At 33.5% G+C, this 19,717-nt stretch overlaps 2 protein-coding genes across 4 annotated transcripts in view; one reads left to right on the plus strand and one right to left on the minus strand.

Moving 5' to 3' along the window:
* The window catches only part of S1P (membrane-bound transcription factor site-1 protease), a 32,719-nt gene extending 31,857 nt beyond the window's left edge, over window positions 1-862 (minus strand). For both annotated transcript variants that reach the window (XM_072522026.1, XM_072522027.1), the window contains exon 1: window positions 505-862. In XM_072522026.1, coding sequence (XP_072378127.1) covers window positions 505-660 — 156 coding nt within the window. In that variant the 5' untranslated portion in view covers window positions 661-862. The remainder of the gene's footprint in view (window positions 1-504) is intronic.
* A 15,653-nt stretch (window positions 863-16,515) lies between these two features.
* The window catches only part of CalpC (calpain C), an 81,234-nt gene continuing 78,032 nt past the window's right edge, over window positions 16,516-19,717 (plus strand). For both annotated transcript variants that reach the window (XM_072521182.1, XM_072521183.1), the window contains exon 1: window positions 16,516-16,738. The gene's annotated coding sequence lies outside the window, so the exon portion shown is untranslated. The remainder of the gene's footprint in view (window positions 16,739-19,717) is intronic.

Here is a 19,717-nt window from a genome sequence, read left to right on the forward strand (position 1 = left end):
CATGAATATCCTACTGACAATCTTGAATTAAAATCTTTTAATTCAGTAAATGATATTAAATATTTTGCCACAGTACAATAGAAGTATTTAATTGTACACTGAAGACTTTAGGAGAACAGATTGAGATAAAGAAGATCACAAATGTGTATCTATACATTAGTGCAAAATCCAACTAGCTAAATACCTATAAATAAAATTAGTAAATGGTAAGTATTGAAGTCATTTTTCAAACATTATCTGTCAAAAATAGATACTGTATCATTAGAAAAATCCACTTTTATCTATTACTAAAAAAAATGATTACTTGGGTCTTGAATGAAGGTGCTTTTGTGTAAAAATAATTGTATACAATATTAATTATTAAAAATAGATACTGTATGGAAATTTTTTACATAGGAAGTGGGTAAATGATAAATAATTAATATCCTAATATCAAGTAATAACAGCTAACTATCTAGATCGCACAATTATTGATTGCTTTTCATCATTAACAACAAAACTTACCCTTTCTGTGGTGAGATTGCAGCATAAAGGGGACTCGATGAAATCTTCTGTGACTGTTTCATTTTCGTTTTTGCTCAAAGCTTCTGATGTGATCGTGTGATGCGTAAATAAATATGCGATTGTGAATGTATAAAGGGTAAAAGTAATTATCTTCATTTTACAGTTTTCCACTTTCTTTTCCTGCGATTCATTTTAAACCATTCGAAACGCTTCGCTTATAGGCTTGAATCTTTATGAATGGGTTCTCATTTTTACGTAGTCGCTTTAATTATATAAGGAATTTATTATTCATTATTTTTCAATTAAGCCACAATGTTGATATTTTTATGAGGTTTTCAATTCAATGACCAAATGTCAGACATTGACATGAGTGACAGAAGTCACGCTTTCAATTTGGTACCACTATATAGGCAACTTACATTACAAACATAAAATTGCCTAGGTATACAACATGCATAATAAATTAAACAATTATTATCGATATGTGTATTGTAAAAAGGAACTATGATGAATAATAATGATATAGAACACTGTGAATATATTCAAAAGTTAATACAGCTGTATTTACTGTTCAACCTCGTAAAAATTATATTCCTTTTGACTTCGACCATTTTACTGAGAGAAAAAGCTTTCTTTTTGAAACCCTATATTCATAAGATTCTATTTTTTTTTTTTGTAAATTTTTGGATTTATTCACATTGTCACTGTCATTACCTTAAATATTTGCCATTTTCTGTTCCTAAGTAAGGTTTCTTCTTTACATATTTTTTGTATGAGTTCATAAATCTCTTTTTTTTTTTTCTTTTTAGTGCCTCAACTGAATCATTTATACGTTTTTAACATATTCCATTCAGGCCATACTGTTGTTTTGTGTTTTTAAATATGTTCGTATTTTCTTTACCGTCTATAAAAGTTGTTTCCTTCTTGAGGAGTATTAGCTGTTAAAAAAAAGGTCGAAAAATTTTTCGCAGATATCTGAAGCTTTTATGACATAGGTGGAGGTTACTAGATGACGAATAAATGAAAAAGTAATACTCGTATTTTTACCTTGTGTTTTTTTTAAACAATAATTTATGGTCACAATTTGATTTTTTGTCTATAAGTTTTGTCCCTCATATTTTACAAAAACAATATTTATATCATTTTTATATATTAAGACATTTGAATATCGAGGAATTTCCGTCTTTTAAATTTGTGCGAAATTTCTCCCCGATCAGTAAAATAGTTTAAAAGTTATTTAATTTGTTTATCCCTGAGGCTAAATATTTAAACTATTGAACTTGCTCTATTAATGATGCTAGACACATTTAGCAAATTTCATAGGATTCTTTAAGACTTAAACTATCTCAGTATCTGAAATCGATGATTTTTGCATACCCAGACTCAGCTATATGGTTTGGGAGAATCAGTGATATGAGGAGAATAGAATGAGCGAGGCAATATATTAACTCTTGAAATACACTAGGAATTAGGCAACTGTGATGTGGAAGGGCAAATTGATCAAACTACATAAAACAGCAAAATTAAATGGAGATAAAAGCGAATTCGAGTCTAAAGAAGTACTGAAAAGAAAAATAAAAGACATCACTAGAAAAGTCCAATAAGCTATGGAAAAACAATGTCCCAAAAGAAAATACGAACAGCAGAGGACTTATAATTCAGAAAGGTCTACCTGAAATTAAAAAGAAAAAAGAACAGAAACAGGAAAGTATGTCAAAGATCAAGAAGGGTTGAATTCAAAATATACGGAGATGAACTATCAGAAGAAATGATTGTCATATCAGTGGGTTATGATTATGGTCACGGGGCTCTAGGCACAATGGATGGGGACTCGTTGTCAGTTGTCACTACTTGCGAGAGCGATCAATGATCAATGTTAGAACATGGGAATTTGGATATTGTTGATTCTTGCAGACATTTGTTAAAAAGTATGTTTAAATAAATGTATTGAACACAATGAAATATTATTACTATGATAATAAGACTTACAAGTCTCATGGAAAACAAATGGCACAACTACATCAGAAAAGGGGAAGAAATCCAAGGAAATGTATGTAAAATAGTAAAATTCAAAGAAAGTAAAACAAAAAATTGCCACAAATAGTCGACAATGAAGAAACACATTTTGGTAAAAGATTGATTCAAAATTTGGCGCAACGACCACCAAAAATGTAGGAAAATAAATAATGAATTAGAATGGCGATATTACTAGTATTTAGAGCGCAATAAGCAATGTAATAAATTCAAATTCGAAGGATCAGGTGGGTAAAAACATCTTCTGAAGGTCCAAATATGTTAAAACTTTGAAATGCTAAATAACAACTACAAGAGGATAAAAGAACGAAATACAGCAGAAATGGTAAAAATACTAAGAAAACTAAAGGAAAATGAATACCAGAAATGAAAGATATCCATAATATGGCACTGAAGGAACTACCGAAGAAAATGATAAAGCGACTATTCTACATTATCAGAGTTTGTCTAGAACATGCATATTTTCCGAACAACTGGAGACATGCGAATATTGTTACTTGGAATGTGGAGCTGTGTTGTTACATGCAGACGCAGTATGGAGACCAATGAAATAAACAGGGGTCGACGTGGCAAGGCAAAGCTTCAAACGTAACCATCCTAGAAAGATTCCAGTACACACTACTGAGAGAATAGGGTAAGAAAACCACCGGACAGACTTTTTCAAAATTTAGCAGGGACTAAAACATGGAGATGGACTGACCCCAACTTTTTTTAACCTGGCACTGGAGTATGCGGTTAGGCAAATGCAAACTGGACGAGGAAACCTACTGATCAACCGAATGGTTCAGCTGGCCGCTTATGTCGATGATATTAATATTATGAGTAGAACATCAACAGGAGCACAGGAAATATACGCAGAGTTAAAAACGCAAACAAAAGGATAGGTCTGGAAATTTACACAGGAAAAACAAAAATAATGATACAGACGAGAAGAAATATAGTCCCATAAAATATTATACATAAAGATGACATTGAAACGGTTGGAAAGTTTACATACCTAAGAGTAGAAATATATGCCGACGAATCAGAAGATGGAGAAATACGGAAGAGAATAACACAGGCAAACAGCTTATTTTGCCCTCTCCCATATATTTCGGTCTAAAAATGTCCACCGAAATACAAAGATAAGAATCTATAAAACCTTAATTCGACCAATAGCATGCTATGGCAGTAAAGCATGAGTCCTGAGTGATAAAGCAAGAAACGTCCAAAAGCAAACTCGACAAATTCGAAAGGGTAAGTATTGAGGAGAATACTAGGACCTATGAGGAAAAACGGAATCTTCAGAAATCGATACAACAACGAGTTTTCTTAATTTATAAAGAAGCACCACTGTCAGACTTCATTAGAATACAAAGATTGCAATGGGCCGGACATGTGATAAGAATGGGAGAGGATAGGCTACCAAAAAGAGCACTGAATGCTAGAATGCAGGGAAAAAGACCGGTTGGAAAGCCAAGAAAGCGCTGGGAAGACACAGTAAACAGCTACGCACAAGCCCTTTTAGAAGTCCGTGTATGGAGAAGATCAGCCACAGACAAGCAAAGGTGGAGGCAAAAAATAAAGAAGGTCAAGGATCAATTTGGGCTCTAGTGCCGTAGAAAAAAAGAAGAGATATCATCAACAAAAATCGCATACAGAGAGAAAAACATAAATTGATTGACCATCTAATCAAAGTCTAGTCAGGTGATTGCTGAAGACAACTAAGCTAGGACTTGGCATGCATGGCCAGAAAATCAAGAAACGCAAATGGTTTTATACGAAAGATTTACTCCAATATCTAATAACAACGAACATCGCCTCAAGCATATTTTAAAAGCATTGGGCAACGAAAGTGGTAAACAAAGAGTACAAAGAAAATGTGTAGTTTGTTTTCGAATTAATGGTAAACAACAAAAATCAAGTTTTTTGTGAAAACTGTAAAATTAAATCGGTATTATGTGCTCCAACGACAGGTCACAATTGTTTCGCATACCATATTTTATAAGGAATACCATCCAAAAGAATTCGTTGTTTTCATTGTAAACGAAGTATTACGTACTATCCGCAATATTTTGTCTACTCAATAACTTTTACGCTGTTTAAATTTTTAATTTATTTCCGTATATTTTTTTAACTGAAACATTTTGTCGGACGTCAAATATACCTTTTGTTTTTTAAATAGATTTTACATGATTTAGTTAAAGTTTTATGTTCTTAAAAAAAACTCAAAGGTTACCTTAAAACCGATATGCACGCAACTGATAAATGTCTTTGTACTACCGGATTCTTTTAAGTCCTGCTGGAAGAACATATCATATAAAAATCGTTGAGTTCTTCTGGCAGAACATAATCTCTGTCCAACTGTCCTGCCGAAATAGGCTTCTGACAGGACAAAAAACTGGACGTTCTTTAACTGCTAGCAAAACAAAGACAATAATTATTAGTAAGAGAAATAATTCATTACGAGAGATAAGAATATACGGGAATGAAGAATGTTTTTGATTCAGATAGTTTATTTTGTACCGTTCTATAAAAATTTCATTAAACCATGTATTAAACCAGGTAGGTATTCGGTATATACAATCTTAATATACGTAAGCTCTTACATAACCAAATTAAAATGTTAAAATATATTAATACGAAATTACTAATTGCCTTTTTGATTGCTATAATTTTCATTTTATAACAGTCGTTACGTAACCCAACAGACGTACCTGCAAATGCGTGAAGACCGTAACAGCTTACTGCAGGAATTTCTTCGGCTCGCGTTGGCAACCCTGCTGACCTCGTTGATTGTTGCCCAGAGCACCTTAGATGTACAGCAAAATACTTTAACTTGCATATCTACTTTCTTTTATCAGATAATTGTTAACCGTGTGTACTGGTATTATGCAGTGGCACATGTTCCAAATGAAAATGGGAAATTGGTTTTTAAAGAGACAATGACGAAAAACAGCAGTGAAATTTTTAGGTTGCCATTAACGTTTATCCTTAGTCTTTTACTAAAAGCGAAAGGCTATGTAAAGGCTAATGTTAAGAGCTTTTAATTAGAGACTTAAAGCAATTATTAAAGAGCAATGCAAATGATTTCTGCACACAAATGTGGAATATATCTTTGACATAATTCGTTAAGTTTATATTTACTTTAAACCACAAAAGTATAAATAATATTATAAAAAAAAATGTTATATATGAAAGAAAATACACATTATGACAAAGAAGATCGATCAAAATTACAGTATAACAACTAAATAGGAAGTTCTAAAGAAAGAAATTTAAAACCTCCAAAAAGTAGATGAATAAGCAGTGAAATTATTAAAATATGGAGGAACACATTCGCACAAAGTGTTCCTGCAGTAATAGCCAATAAAGATGATCTGGTCATCATAGCGAAGAGGACGATAACTCTTGTAAGGGCAATTGAAAAATTAGATAAAGAAGCAAATATAATAATGGTTGATATAAACACAAAACAAAGTACATGACGATAGGGACAGACACAAAGCAATAAAATCAACATAAAAATATCTAACTACAATCTGGAAAAAACTGGAAAAGAGAAAAAACGAAAAAATTTTGACAGGCAACCTATATGAGACCTTAATGAAACTTGTTCTATTACTTATGGAATGGAAACAGCAACTCTTAAAAAAAGCGCATATAATTTTGTAGAGTTTTATTTTTGTATTGCTCGATATAATTGTGGATTTAAGGTGGGGATTAAGACCAAAATAGACCAAAAAAAGCGTTTTATCTCTGCGGTAGTATTATTTTCAGTGTTAAGGAGCGCTCCCAGGTATACAAATTCGTTCACGGCTTCGATCACGTCATTTTCTATAACAAGTGGTCGTAGGATTTGTGGTTGCGTGCTTATTTTCATATACTTTGTTTTGTTGATGTTTATTATTAAGCAAATTTTTCTAGCTGATTCTTTTAATGCTACATACGCCTCTCATACATTGAAAGATGAAATAGTAAGAGAAATTTGTGCCCTTAACAATCATTGGTTTGATGATGAATGCAAGAATGCAGCAAAAAAATGAAGTCAACAGAAAGATGCTTACCCGACGAACTAGATCAACTGTAGAGAATTATCAGACAAAGAAAAGAGAAGAAAAGAGGATACACAAAAGAAAAAGACAAAACCACTTAAATAAGGAACTTAAATATATAGAAAACCTCAACAGAGAGAAATAATTCAAAGCATTATTTATTAAGGTTAACATCAAACAACAGAAAAGAAGCATATAATCGTCTAAAATTCAAAAGAAAACTAATTAGTAGACTACAAGGCTCTAATGTAATAAAAAAACGAGAAAGAAGAATTTAAATAAATGTCGAGATTAAAGAAGAATTAAATGAAGAAAACATAAGTGATGGAGAGAGAGAAAGTCACTCTGCCGAAACAGCTGTAGTGATATGATTTTATAATAAATTTTGTGGAAGTTTTAAAAACAAAATTTTCAGTGTTTTGTTGTTGTATAGACGAAAACATAGACACAAACATAAAGTTTCTTCTTCTTCTTCTTAGAATGAATTGTACACATACTCAGACGACCATCCATAGACATGCCGAGAAGGATAGCTTTCTGAAAACCCAAGTGACTCAGGTGCAGAAGAAAGCCTAGAAGAAGATGGCTGGACGACGCGACGTAGAAAAAGAGATAAGAGTAATGGATATCAAGGACTAAAAAGTGTTTAATACAAGACAAAAAGAACTGAAAGCTTGTTATAGGTGATAAAGAGATATAATCTACCTCACTTTATTTACCTGGCTTCAGCCATATTCCCAGGAATAATAAAGCTTTGATGATAATGATGATGATAAATATACATAAACTGTTAAATGAAATCAATTTGTTAAAAACGTGGTAGTAACTCTGGTACCATCTGTCGAAGATCTTAAAACTTAATTTTTTCCTTGTTAAATCATAATGTTAGTAACAAAATTATTTGTGACTCTAATAAATAATAAATTAAAAAAATTTGAAAATTTAAAATTTAAAATCTTGTTAATAGATCGCCTGGAGTGTAGTGCTTTAGCCTTCTGTTTGCATGGGACCTCATAAGGTACTTCGCTAGCCTGTCGGGATGGTTTTGCACTCGTCCGTCTTATTTTTGGGAATAACTGGCAATTTATTCTTTGACAGTTTTCATTTAAAGATCAAGATTATTGTATTCATTGGGCATGTACCACAGTGCATTTGTTATAAAGCGGAAGGTCTTCGATTGGAATCCCTATAGGATGTCGATATTTTATCTCGACGTAGATTCCCACTGTTGGATTCGATAGCTTCATATTGGCTTTATCACTGACTTGTATACTAGGATTTTATTGTACAAATTCAGTTGTGAATTTTTTCCCATTAGCCAGTACATTTTACTGATCCAACTGTCTTCTTTTCTAAATATGAGTTTGTTCCACGTTAATCTGTGGTCCAAGTTCATACCTAGGTGTTTTACGTCATCCTTTTGTTCTAGTACTTACTCGGTTATTTATGAGACATTTGGTCATGTACCTTTTCGATTAGTGAACGTAAATGTACTGACTTGCTTTCGTTTACTTTTTGTCGTCATGTTTGTAAATAAATATTTATTTTATCGAGATTGGTCCAGCACAGTTGCAAGGCGATGTAGGGGTTTAGGTGAGCCGCAAGGATTTCTGTGTCGTCTGCATATGTGACTGTGATGGTGTTTTGACTTGTAGGAAGATCTACCTTGTAGAATTGGTAGAGAACAGGTCTAAGGACACTACTCTAAGCTTTACAAGGAAATGGCAGTTAAAAAGATAGAACTTAAGGATTAGAATGTAGTTGGGAGGAAGGAGTGTCTTATTTTGTATAGCAGGCCAAGGAGTCAGACTTTATCAAAAGGCTTCAGAACAGTATTTCTTTTCTTCCAAGGTTTTGTTTATAGAATTACAGATTCGGTGAATTTGCTCAGTGGTAGTATGTTGTTGTCTAAATCCAAATTGGCGGGTGGTTATTAGCTGCTGTTCCACGAGGATTGGCTGTAATCTGTTTACTAGTAGTTTTTCAAAAACTTTTGACATCACTGAAAGTAGACTGATAAGTCTATAGGACTTAACTTCTACAGGCTTGCCTAGTTTGGGTATTAAGGACAACTGTTTAAGTCAAAACTATCATCCCTTATCCAAAATAGTCGCAAATTCTAAAATATACTAATCAGTTTGGTTCTATGTAATATTTTTTAGTGTTCTTCCTTGTAGATATCCATGTTGATAGGTGATGAGAATCCAAATCAAACAAAAATAAATAAAAACTCTTTTATGAATACAGAAGAAACACTATGTCGAGTTATAGAGTTGAAAGCACGCTACTGATTTGTATACGGATTAAGTATTTGTGCCACATGATTGATTGAGAAAAGGTTTAACAGGTGCCGACGACTGTGATAGTGCTACATGCGCAGAATTATTTCATGTAAATTCAATCTTTGATAACTATCAGCACAGCAGAGACCATTATAGATACCAAAGATGTTATTTATCTGACGAATAATGTATCTAACTGAGGCTAATGACTCGGTAGGGCGTTAACTAGAACTGGAATTGAAGTAATTCGCTGGCGAGAGAGAATTTACTTCCTATATAATATGTTGTCTTTTTACTTTTATTCCCACGTCTTGATATCAGTAGTTGTACAGAGTGAATGCAATGTAACGTGTATGAACTTGTTACAAAAACGAATTCCCGCATAAACTAACAAAATTATAATAATTAAACGACACCCTAAACCAGTTAAAATCTTCAGTTAACTTTATGAGCAAAAGAGGAGACGTGGAGCCCGTACAAAGAACATCTAGTCCAGGGGAAGATGAAGATATATTCGCTAATAATGGAGATTAATCAGAGCCCATAGATCAGATAGATCAAAATTTTGTTTATAGAATTCAATATTTAGTCGAAAATAGGTGTTATCAGTGCATAATATCAATACCTCCATTATAAGTGGCACATTTAGTATTGTTCTAGTTGTCAATGTATCATCATTTACTAGTTTAGTTTTGATTACTTTTAAAGCTTTGTCTAATGACAATAGATAGCTTAATGACTCCTGAAGTCATCTAAAATGTAAAAGAAAATTCCAATAAGGCACAAGAAAACAGTTTCAAAACCTATAAGCAATTAACTAGAAAAGAAGAAGATTAGAGACAATAGAACTATCACTAGAGAACACGATTAGAGAAAATTGAGATTAAGCGAAGCTAAAAACAGCAAGAAATAAACGAGAATAAAAAGAATTTGTAGAGATTATTTACTTATTTTTTTTTGATTCTGCTCTTTGGGTTTCTGTTTTGATTGCACGTTGATCTCCCCAGATTTATACTTATTTAATGGATAACCGTGTAGAATATTTAACAAATTCAAAGGAATTTTCCAATAGAACTAAGAAATTAGTGCTCATGTTTAATCTGTTCTATGAACGTCCTATTAATTAAATGTTTTTAGATTATTTGAGGAATCATTTCTTAACAATAATCTCTAATTTTGCATCAGAATTGATCCAATTCCTTATTAGTGTTCTAATAAAACACACAAATAAATCACACGGCGATAAGTTGGGGCTATAAGTAGGATATTCCTGGAATTCCCGCGCTATACGTCCAAATAGATTTTAAATTGTATCAGCCAGATGGAGTCGAGCATTGTCATGCAGAAAAACGACAACACTTGCACGCTTTCAGTAACTTTTATGCTTGATGTTGATGTATTAAATTTTTAAAGTATCTGTTCTTTTACATGTCAATTGTTGAGACCAATATTTTTGTGGTTTCTGAAATTGCGGAGGATTTTACTTGATGTTTTTTGATCTGTTTACTATAACAAAGTTTTAATGAAAGTTTTTTTTTCTTTAAGAAACGCAGACAAAGATAGTACGCAAGGTCTACAGACACTAGTTGCTATGGTAGAAGAAATGAGTCAAAAATTTGGCATCAAGTCTTTCACTTAAAAAAAGTTTATTATTGTTATCAAAAACCATACACCGCCATAATACTGTAATATAATAGTAGAAATTAAAAGCAAAGGCAGAAGAGGTCCAAGCAGACTAAGAATTTCTTGGCCCTATAATCTCAAAAAGTGGTTTTCACTATCTACCATTGACGTATCTCTTTCTCTTGTTGTTTCCCCATTACTGAGGATCGTGATCAACTGTAACAACATCGATTAAGAAAATATGCTTTAACACGAAAACAGCCAAAACATCTAAACTCCAACCTAATACAATTAAACTACTCCAAGAAAGACGAAACAGAACAGATCGAACTTCGGACAGCTTCAAAAGTTTAAACAATAACGTGAAGAATGAAATTAGGAACGATCATAGAACCTATACTAACAATCTAATAAAAGATATTCTACTAGATAACTGCAATATGAAAGTACTGAAAACAAAAAACTCAAGCATAACAAAAATCATAGAAATAAAAAATGAGAAAAAGAAAAACGTCACCGTCCGAGATAGAAAGGAAATAAGCGAGGCCATTGAAAAATTCTACACTTAATTATACTCGGTAAATACACAACCACAACAACGACGTACTGAATGAACAATAATTAACACCGGCTCAGAAGAAATACCGGACATAACCGACTATGAAATAAAAATGGCCCTAAATCAAATAAAAACGAATAAATGTCCGGGAGAGGATAAATATAGTTGAAATGTTGAAAATTTCTGGCAGAAAAATGAAACAGGTATTAAATATTTTATTTAATAAAGTAATCGCTGAAGAAAAGATTCCTCAAGAATGGTACAACTCCAAAATCATTCTACTATTCAAGAAAGGAGAATCGAACATCGAGAATTACTGACCAATATCCTTGCTATCACATCTGTATAAATTACTAACTAAAATCATAACCAACCGCCTAACACATAAGCTCGATTTCTATCAACCTATCGAGCAGGCTGGATTCAGAAAACATTTTAGTACCATAGACCGCTTACACACCGTAAGAACACTGATAGAAAAATGCACCAAGTATAATGTTCCAATTTATATGGCGTTCGTCGATTTCCATAAAGCATTCGATTCCATCGAATTATGGGCAGTGCTTGAACTTGAATCTCTAGAAAATGCACGTATAGATTTAAGATTCTTCTTCTTCTGGTTCCTATCCGTTTCGGATGTTGGAAATCATATTGGCAATCATGACCTTGCTCGCTGCGGCTCGAAACAGCTCCGTTGAGGTTTTCTTAAACCATGTTCTTAAATTCCGCAGCCATGATATTCTCCTTCTACCAGGTCCTCGCTTACCTTTGACTTTACCTTGCAATATAGACTGCAGCAGGGAGTAACGGTGCTGATTTCTCATAACGTGTCCCAGATATTGCAATTTTATGCGTTTGATCGTAAACACAATCTCTGGTTCCTTCTTCATTTTTTCTAGAACTTCCTTGTTCGTGATCCTTGCTGTCCATGATATTCTCAGCATTCTTCTATAAAGCCACATCTCAAATGCTTCAAGTTTTTTAATAGTGGTGTCTGTAAGCGTCCATGCCTCCGCCCCGTACAACAACACAGAGAAAACATAGCATCTCAAATGTCTCATTTTTGTATCCAGGGATATGTTGTGACTTTTGAAGATGGCGCTCATTTTGTTAAAGACCGTTCTTGCCTTTCCTATGCGGCACTTTATTTCCTGTACATTGCTCCACTGTTCGTTTATAATAGTTCCCAGGTAGCAATACTGTTTTACTCGCTCTATCTGCGTCCCATTAATGTATAGATGAGCCCCATTTATATTCTCCTTGCTGACAATCATTTGTTTGGTTTTGTGAGTATTAATGTTTAGTCCGTACTGTTGACTGTACTCGTTTATTCTGTCCATTAGCCTCTGAAGTCCCTCTAAACTATCTGCTATCACCATGGTGTCGTCGGCATATCTAACATTGTTTACTCTTTCACCATTTAGAAGGATGCCTTCGTCTATTCCGTAAAGAGCCTCGTTAAAAATTTTTTCTGAGTACATATTAAATATCAACGGCGATAGAATACATCCCTGTCTAACTCCGCGTAGTATTTTTATGTGATCTGTTTCTTCTCCGTTAATTTTCATGTATGCGGTCTGATTCCAGTATAGTTCTGAAATTATTCTGAGGTCTTTGTCATCCAGGTCTGCTTCTTTTAAAATGTTTATCATCTTTTGATGTTGAACTCTGTCAAATGCCTTTTCATAGTCGATCAAGCACGCGTATACGTCGCAGTTAACGTCCCTGCATCTTTGAATCAGTACCTGTACTCCGAAAAGTGCCTCTCTGGTACCCACTGCGTTAATGAAGCCGAACTGTCTCTCTGATATTTGTTCCTCGCACTTCTTATAAATTCTTCCATGGATGACTCTAAGAAACAGTTTCAACATGTGGCTCATTAGGCTGATTGTTCGATATTCTTCGCACTTTTTAGACCCCTGTTTTTTAGGTATCGCTATGAATTCTGATTCTAGCCATTTATCAGGGATGATTCCTGTATTGTATATTTTATTGAAGACAGCCGTGATCCAATTTATTCCTTCATCCTCCAAGAGTTTTAAAAATTCAGCCTCGATATTATCAGGCCCTACAGCTTTTCTGCTTTTCATCCGTTTTATTGCTTCTTCTACCTCGGATTTAAGTATGTCCGGGCCCGTCATCCTCTCTGAAAATGGATGCCTATAATCCGTTCTTTGATCTTGAAAAAGTGTCTCCAAATATATTCTCCATTTGTCCTTCATCTCTTGGGTGTCAATGATTAATTTTCCATTGGTGTCTATGAGTTTCATTTGTGTTCTCTTTTTAAAAGTACCCGTTATTTCTTTTACCTTTTTGTGTACATTAAAATTGTCATGCTTGGCTTGTAGTCTTTCTATTTCTTTACATTTCTCTACAGCTTCTTTTTCTTTAGCTTCTCTTATTTTTCTTCTGATGTAAGCCTGCATTTTTTTGTATTCATCTTTATTTCCTTTAATTAACCTTCTGCGTTCCATTAAGTGAAGGATTTCTGGAGTCATCCAAAATTTCTTCTTTGTTTCTTTGTTTGGTTTTAGCAGATCTTGTTTAGTTTTCTTAATTATTTCTTCGAATTGATTGATTTCTCGTTGGATGTTATTTTCTTCTTTTAGTTGCTTAACTTGATTGTTAATATATTCCCCCACTTGCTTTTTAACTTCCGGATTTTGCAGGGCTGTCATGTCGTAGTTAGGTCTAGACTTTTTCTTTATTGTCTTCAGTTTCACATCCATGACTCCCACTAAAGGTATGTGGTCAGATTCAATGTCCGCTCCTGGATATGTTTTGACAGATTTAAAACTGTTTCTGAATCTTCTATTTACCAATATATAATCTATCTGGTTTCTAATTACGTTATGGGGTTTATCTGCTGGTGCCTTCCATGTATACAATCTCCTCGGTGGTAGTTTATAAAATGTGTTTAGAACCACTAGCTTGTTATCTTCTGCGAATATTTCTAGTTTGTCACCTCTTTCGTTTTTTTGTCCTAACCCAAAAGGTCCGATTAGAGACGTTTTCCGTTCGGCCCCAAGTTTTGCATTGAAATCCCTCATTATGATGCTGACTTCGTGTTTAGGTATTCGTTCTAATATATCCTCTATGCTTTGGTAGAGAGTCTCTACTTCCTCGTCGTCTTTATCTGCAGTGGGAGCGTATATTTGTATTATGTTTACATTCACTGGATTGGCTCTTATTTGCAGTAGTATTACTCTGTTGGACACTGGGACAAAATTTAAAATACATCTACTAATTTTTCTCGTTATTATCACACCAACTCCATGCTCTAGTTTTCCATCTAGTGACCCTGAGTAGAATATTCTGTGATCTTTTTTGTCAATGCTTCCTGTTCCGGGCCATCTCATCTCGCTTATTCCCATTATGTCAATGGTCATTCTTTCCATTTCCTGAATGGCATTGTCTATTTTTCCACTCCTTGCCATAGTTTTCACATTCCATGTGCAAATTTTTAAATATTGTGGTTTTGCTGCTTTTTCTTTTTCATAGGTACTCATAACTGTCCCCCCCGGAGATCCGATTGGGGAACTTACTCCGGAATCGTATTTGATATTTGATATTGTAATCGTATTGTAAGATTTAAGATACACTAACATAATTAAAAACATATATGAAAATGCCACCATGCAGATAAAGCTGGACGAAACCACAAAAACTAATCCCATAAGACTACAACGGGGAGTACGACAAGGAGACACCATCTCTCCTAAACTATTTACTCTTGCTCTAGAAGACATTTTTAAGAAACTAAAATGGAACAACAAGGGTATCAACGTCGACGGATCATACTTAAACCACTTGAGATTCGCAGATGACATAGTTTTAATAGCCGATAATATCCAAGAACTAAATGATATGTTACAACAATTGAATGCAGTTTCAAGAGCGGTAGGCTTAAAAATGAACTACAACAAAACAAAAATACAGAGCCGAGACCAGACAAATATAACAATACAAAACCATACCATAGAAAATGTTGAACATTATGTATATCTAGGTCATGTCATTAAACTAGGAAAACCAAATCAAGATGCTGAAATTAAAAGAAGAACACAACTGGCATGGGGTGATTTCGGCAAACTAGCATATATGTATCTTGAAAAACACCTCCATTCCTGTAAACTTAAAGAGAAAGGTGTATAACACATGCATACTACCAGTTTGTACCTACGGCTTGGAGACAGTAGTCCTTACCAAAAAATCTGCTAAAAAATTAGGAACAACGCAAAGAGCAATGGAACGAATCATGCTTGGAATATCACTGAGAGACAAGATTAGAAACACCGAGATAAGACGTAGAACGAAGATTAGGGATATTGTGGAAGAAATTACAAAAATGAGATGACGCTGGACAGGTCACGTAGCCCGATATAATGACAACAGGTGGATACGGAGAATTCTAGAATGGAGACCAAGGACGATAACAAGAAGCATGGGAAGACCTCAAAAAAAAATGGGTAGATGATATAAGAGCAGTGGTAGGCAACCAGTGGATTAGATTGGCGCAACATAGAGAGAGATGGAAGCAATTGGGAGAGACCCACATTCAGGAGTGGATGGAAAACGGTTGACAAAGAGAAAGGGTGAGTTACTTAGTAACTGTAATATTTCACCTGGTATTGAATCAATGCCTGGGAATTTATTTCTGTTTAGCGATTTAATTGCATCTTTGACTTCAGTAAGTAAGACAGTAGGTTCTCTAGGGTAATCAGATGGCCATTGACTTTCTGCTGGTACCTCGTTATTTTTATATAGCTCACCACAGTAGTTTCGCCATGTTTCCAATATTTCGTCACTATCGGTTTTTAGATTACCTTTCTTATCTATTACATCTATTATTAAAGTATGCAGCAACATAAAATGAAAATAGCCATGTTATTCGCCAATAAGACGTTATTAGAACTTAAACAAAGAAAGAACTCAAATAAATCCACTTGCCATGACAACAAACTCATAGATCGATACAGCAGTCGAACTTATTTCCATTGAACAAAACCATTTAAACTATGTGTTAAGATTTTTTTATTTTCTTTTGGGTCCCTAAGACTACTATATTTGATAAGATTAATATTTGCTTCGGAAGATGTAGCTGAGGCGAAGAAAGGAACAATTTGTAATAAACTTTAATAAAGTGTTGAAGCACTTAATAACATTGAGAGTAGTACTGATAAGAGCAAACTAACGGTTATAGACCAAGTGAAGAAAAGTAAAACTGAAAAAGTATATAAAAAACAATAATTTATCCTATATTTTTAAAACGATCTACAAAGTTGAAATCGAAATGCCAAATTTTTAATTAAAATTGCGGTATTTCATCAACAAATATAATAAATAATATAGAACTATCACAGGAAAATGATTTCAGAATCATTTATACCTTTTTCCCTGCATTATACTCTGAACTAGAAAAACTGGCAACGCGGTACCGCTGAAAGATATTTTCTTCTTCGTAGTTCGCATTCAGTCGCAGCTCGGCGAAGAATTTACGTGGACGGGAAACCGTTTGGACCTCGAAAACTGACACGTGCTTCACAATTGTCAATCTCCACAATTTTACTTTCAGTTTTGTCAACATCCGATGTTGATTTTTCGTGTATCAGTGAAAGTCTAAAAGTGAATGATGTGATTTGTTTAGTGCGAGCTCATTTTTTGTGGATTTCTATTTGGATTGTTGGTAATAACAGATCAAAGTAAGTGTGGTACATTAACGGTGAAAGGACAGATGGTTTAGTTTAGCTATTTCATTGTCAGTGGTCGGTTTTCTAACAAACTTAAAAGATTACGACATAAACATTACTATTATTGTCATGCTGGACAAAATTACAAGCCTACTACAATTTGGACTCTTAAAATTAAAATCTGTTTCCTACTGTATTGGCAGCTTGACCACTTTCAAACTCTCCAGTTATTTTAAGAGGTGCGTTTCTGGGACGACTTTTTTATGACATAAATTTAGAAAAGTTTCTATCAGTCAAGTAATGAGAGCTGGTGTTATATCACTTCATACCCCTAAATATTCTAAATATATACTCTTCCGATAATTGAATGTGATGTTGTTCAAATCATTGTATTAGTTAGCTATGATATAAACAACCACAACAAAAGGTGATAAAAGTTTTACATTAATGAAAAAACATAACAAAACTATCTTAACCATGAACTCCTGTCAGAAGAATCTACAAAGGAGAAGGCAAAAATAAAGATCTATCCCAAGGTAGACGTATTAGCAATCATGAAATTTTATGATTAAATTGGAAATTATTTAGATTAAAGACAAATTTTACTTAAGTAATGATATAATAATAAAACAAACGAATAAAATAGAAAAAAGATATCCACTTGGAAGACATTAACAAACAACTTTTACTGCTTTCCAGGTGCTCACGAAAAGCAGTAGAATAATTTCTGTAAGAAATGATTATATAAGAAATATATGGGTTCAGCCTTATCTCCATTATTAGGAGCTATATTCATGGAGGATTTCGAACATAACATTGTAGAAAAATAAGACAAACAACCCACAGCATGGTGGAGATATGTAGATAATCTTTTGTCCATTTGGCCTCACGTACCACAAGCTTTGGATACATTTCTAATGGACATTAACAACAAAAAAGAATCAATCAAATTAACCATCGAAAAAGAAAATATCTATTTACTTCCTTTTCTGGATGTGTTAATCACAAAAGAGGATACATGGTATCCAACTAAAGTTTACATAAACATCAAAAAAAGGAATTATCAAATCATTATATGATAAAGTCAGAAACACGTGCTCTAATGAAAATGCACTTCAGAAATAAAAATCTGTCAACAAAAGTTTTACCAAAAAATGATTACCCATTGTCATTTACTAACAAGGAATTTTACAAGAATAAAGGTAGGAAACAACAAAACATCGTAATCAATCCGGAAACACTAACAAGAAGAAATTCAAAGATGACAACAATATCATATGTAAAGGGCTAATCAAAAAATTATAAAAGATAGGAAATAAGCCAACAACCAATACATAAGGGAGACAAAAAACTGCGTCTATAAAATTCCAATGCTTTTCCTCAAAGTCAGTATGATTTTAAAATAAACCATGCAACTTGTCATGCTGTGATAACATTGCCATGTTATCTAATCTACTGGTAACTTTAACATCCTAATATATAAGACTAAATAATGTAAACTAAATTGTAACCTATAACTTTTAACGGGTTTTTACCCAGATATTTAGTGGCTCAAAACATGTACACCTAGACACTGATGATAGAACATGGTTTCCGAAAACGTTTTGTCTTCATGACATAGCCCGATTGGGTTTTTAATTTATATACCTTTTATAAATGATTTTAACAAACATTTTTGTGGTACATGGTATACAGCCATCTACAGGAACTTAGTTTCCTTGTGGATTTAGAATCTATTAATATTACTACTTCGAGTATGTTATTTTATGTTAACCAGGTAACACCTTTTATAATTGCAAAAAGCTCGGCATTATAAATACTACAAAACAGGTGGTAATTTATATATTAATGATTGGTTTGTATTTTAGATAAATATCCCACAACCAACACCTTCCTTTTTCTTAGATCCATCTGTAAATATAAGAGCTTTGTTATAGAAATCACCTAGTATGGATTTTAGGAGGATGTGGTTTATTTGACATGATTCAGTATTCTTGGGAATTATAATTCTGTGTGTTTTTATTAAAGATTTAAATGGTATGGTGTACATGTATTGTAATTTGTAACTACCAAACAAATTTTGGACTCCATTGGTCTCAGTCAATGCTTCTGCGACCGGGGAAGAATTTTTTAGTTACCAATTAATACTGGTTTGTTTAAGTCTTCTTTCACAGTATGACTTAATCTGTTGATTATATTTGATTCCCGGACTTTTAGTTTTAACAAATATTTTTTTGATAATAACTGACGGCGTAAATTCAAAAGAAATTCATTACATTCTGCCAGTATTGCATTCACTGGCGAGGATATCATCCCACTGATGCAAGTTCTAAGACATTCATACTAAACTCTATCTTTTTTTAAGGTTGGTATTACTTGAAGATACATATAAATAACATCCGTAGTCAATGATAGATCGCAGATAGGCTTTATTTAACATTAAATCTATACTAGGGGTTGCGCCCCAACTTCGATTTGTTTTGCAGTTAGGTAAATTAAAACCTTTCTAGCTTTTGCTTATTGGGTAACGTATATGACTGGACCATAGTAGTTTTGTCAAGTATGATACCCAAATATTTATATTTCTTAACTACCGACATTGTACGCCCACACAGGGTAAGGTTCCCCAGTGAACTTAGTCTATGCCGGGTAAAAACATAGTAGAACACTTTTGTGTAAAGAGGGTCATACCTATTTCTTCAGTTTCTGAAACCACTGTATTTCTAACGTTCTCTAGAACCCCAATGCAAGCATCATAAGTATCTTAAATGGAGTATATACAGATACCGTCTGCATATTGGACACATTTGATGGAATTAGAGAAAAGTGAGTGAATATTGGAAGAATATATATTAATTAATGTAGGACTAAGTACCGATCTCTGAGGCAACCCATGATAAACAATTCTTAGACCTAGGGGAAAAAACTTGTTCTAGGGGATAATAAGGTAATTTTTGGGGACTGTTTAATATACAAATCAACAGCAATAAA

Source organism: Diabrotica undecimpunctata, chromosome 2 (assembly GCF_040954645.1).
Source record: "Diabrotica undecimpunctata isolate CICGRU chromosome 2, icDiaUnde3, whole genome shotgun sequence".
NCBI classification, from domain to species: domain Eukaryota; kingdom Metazoa; phylum Arthropoda; class Insecta; order Coleoptera; family Chrysomelidae; genus Diabrotica; species Diabrotica undecimpunctata.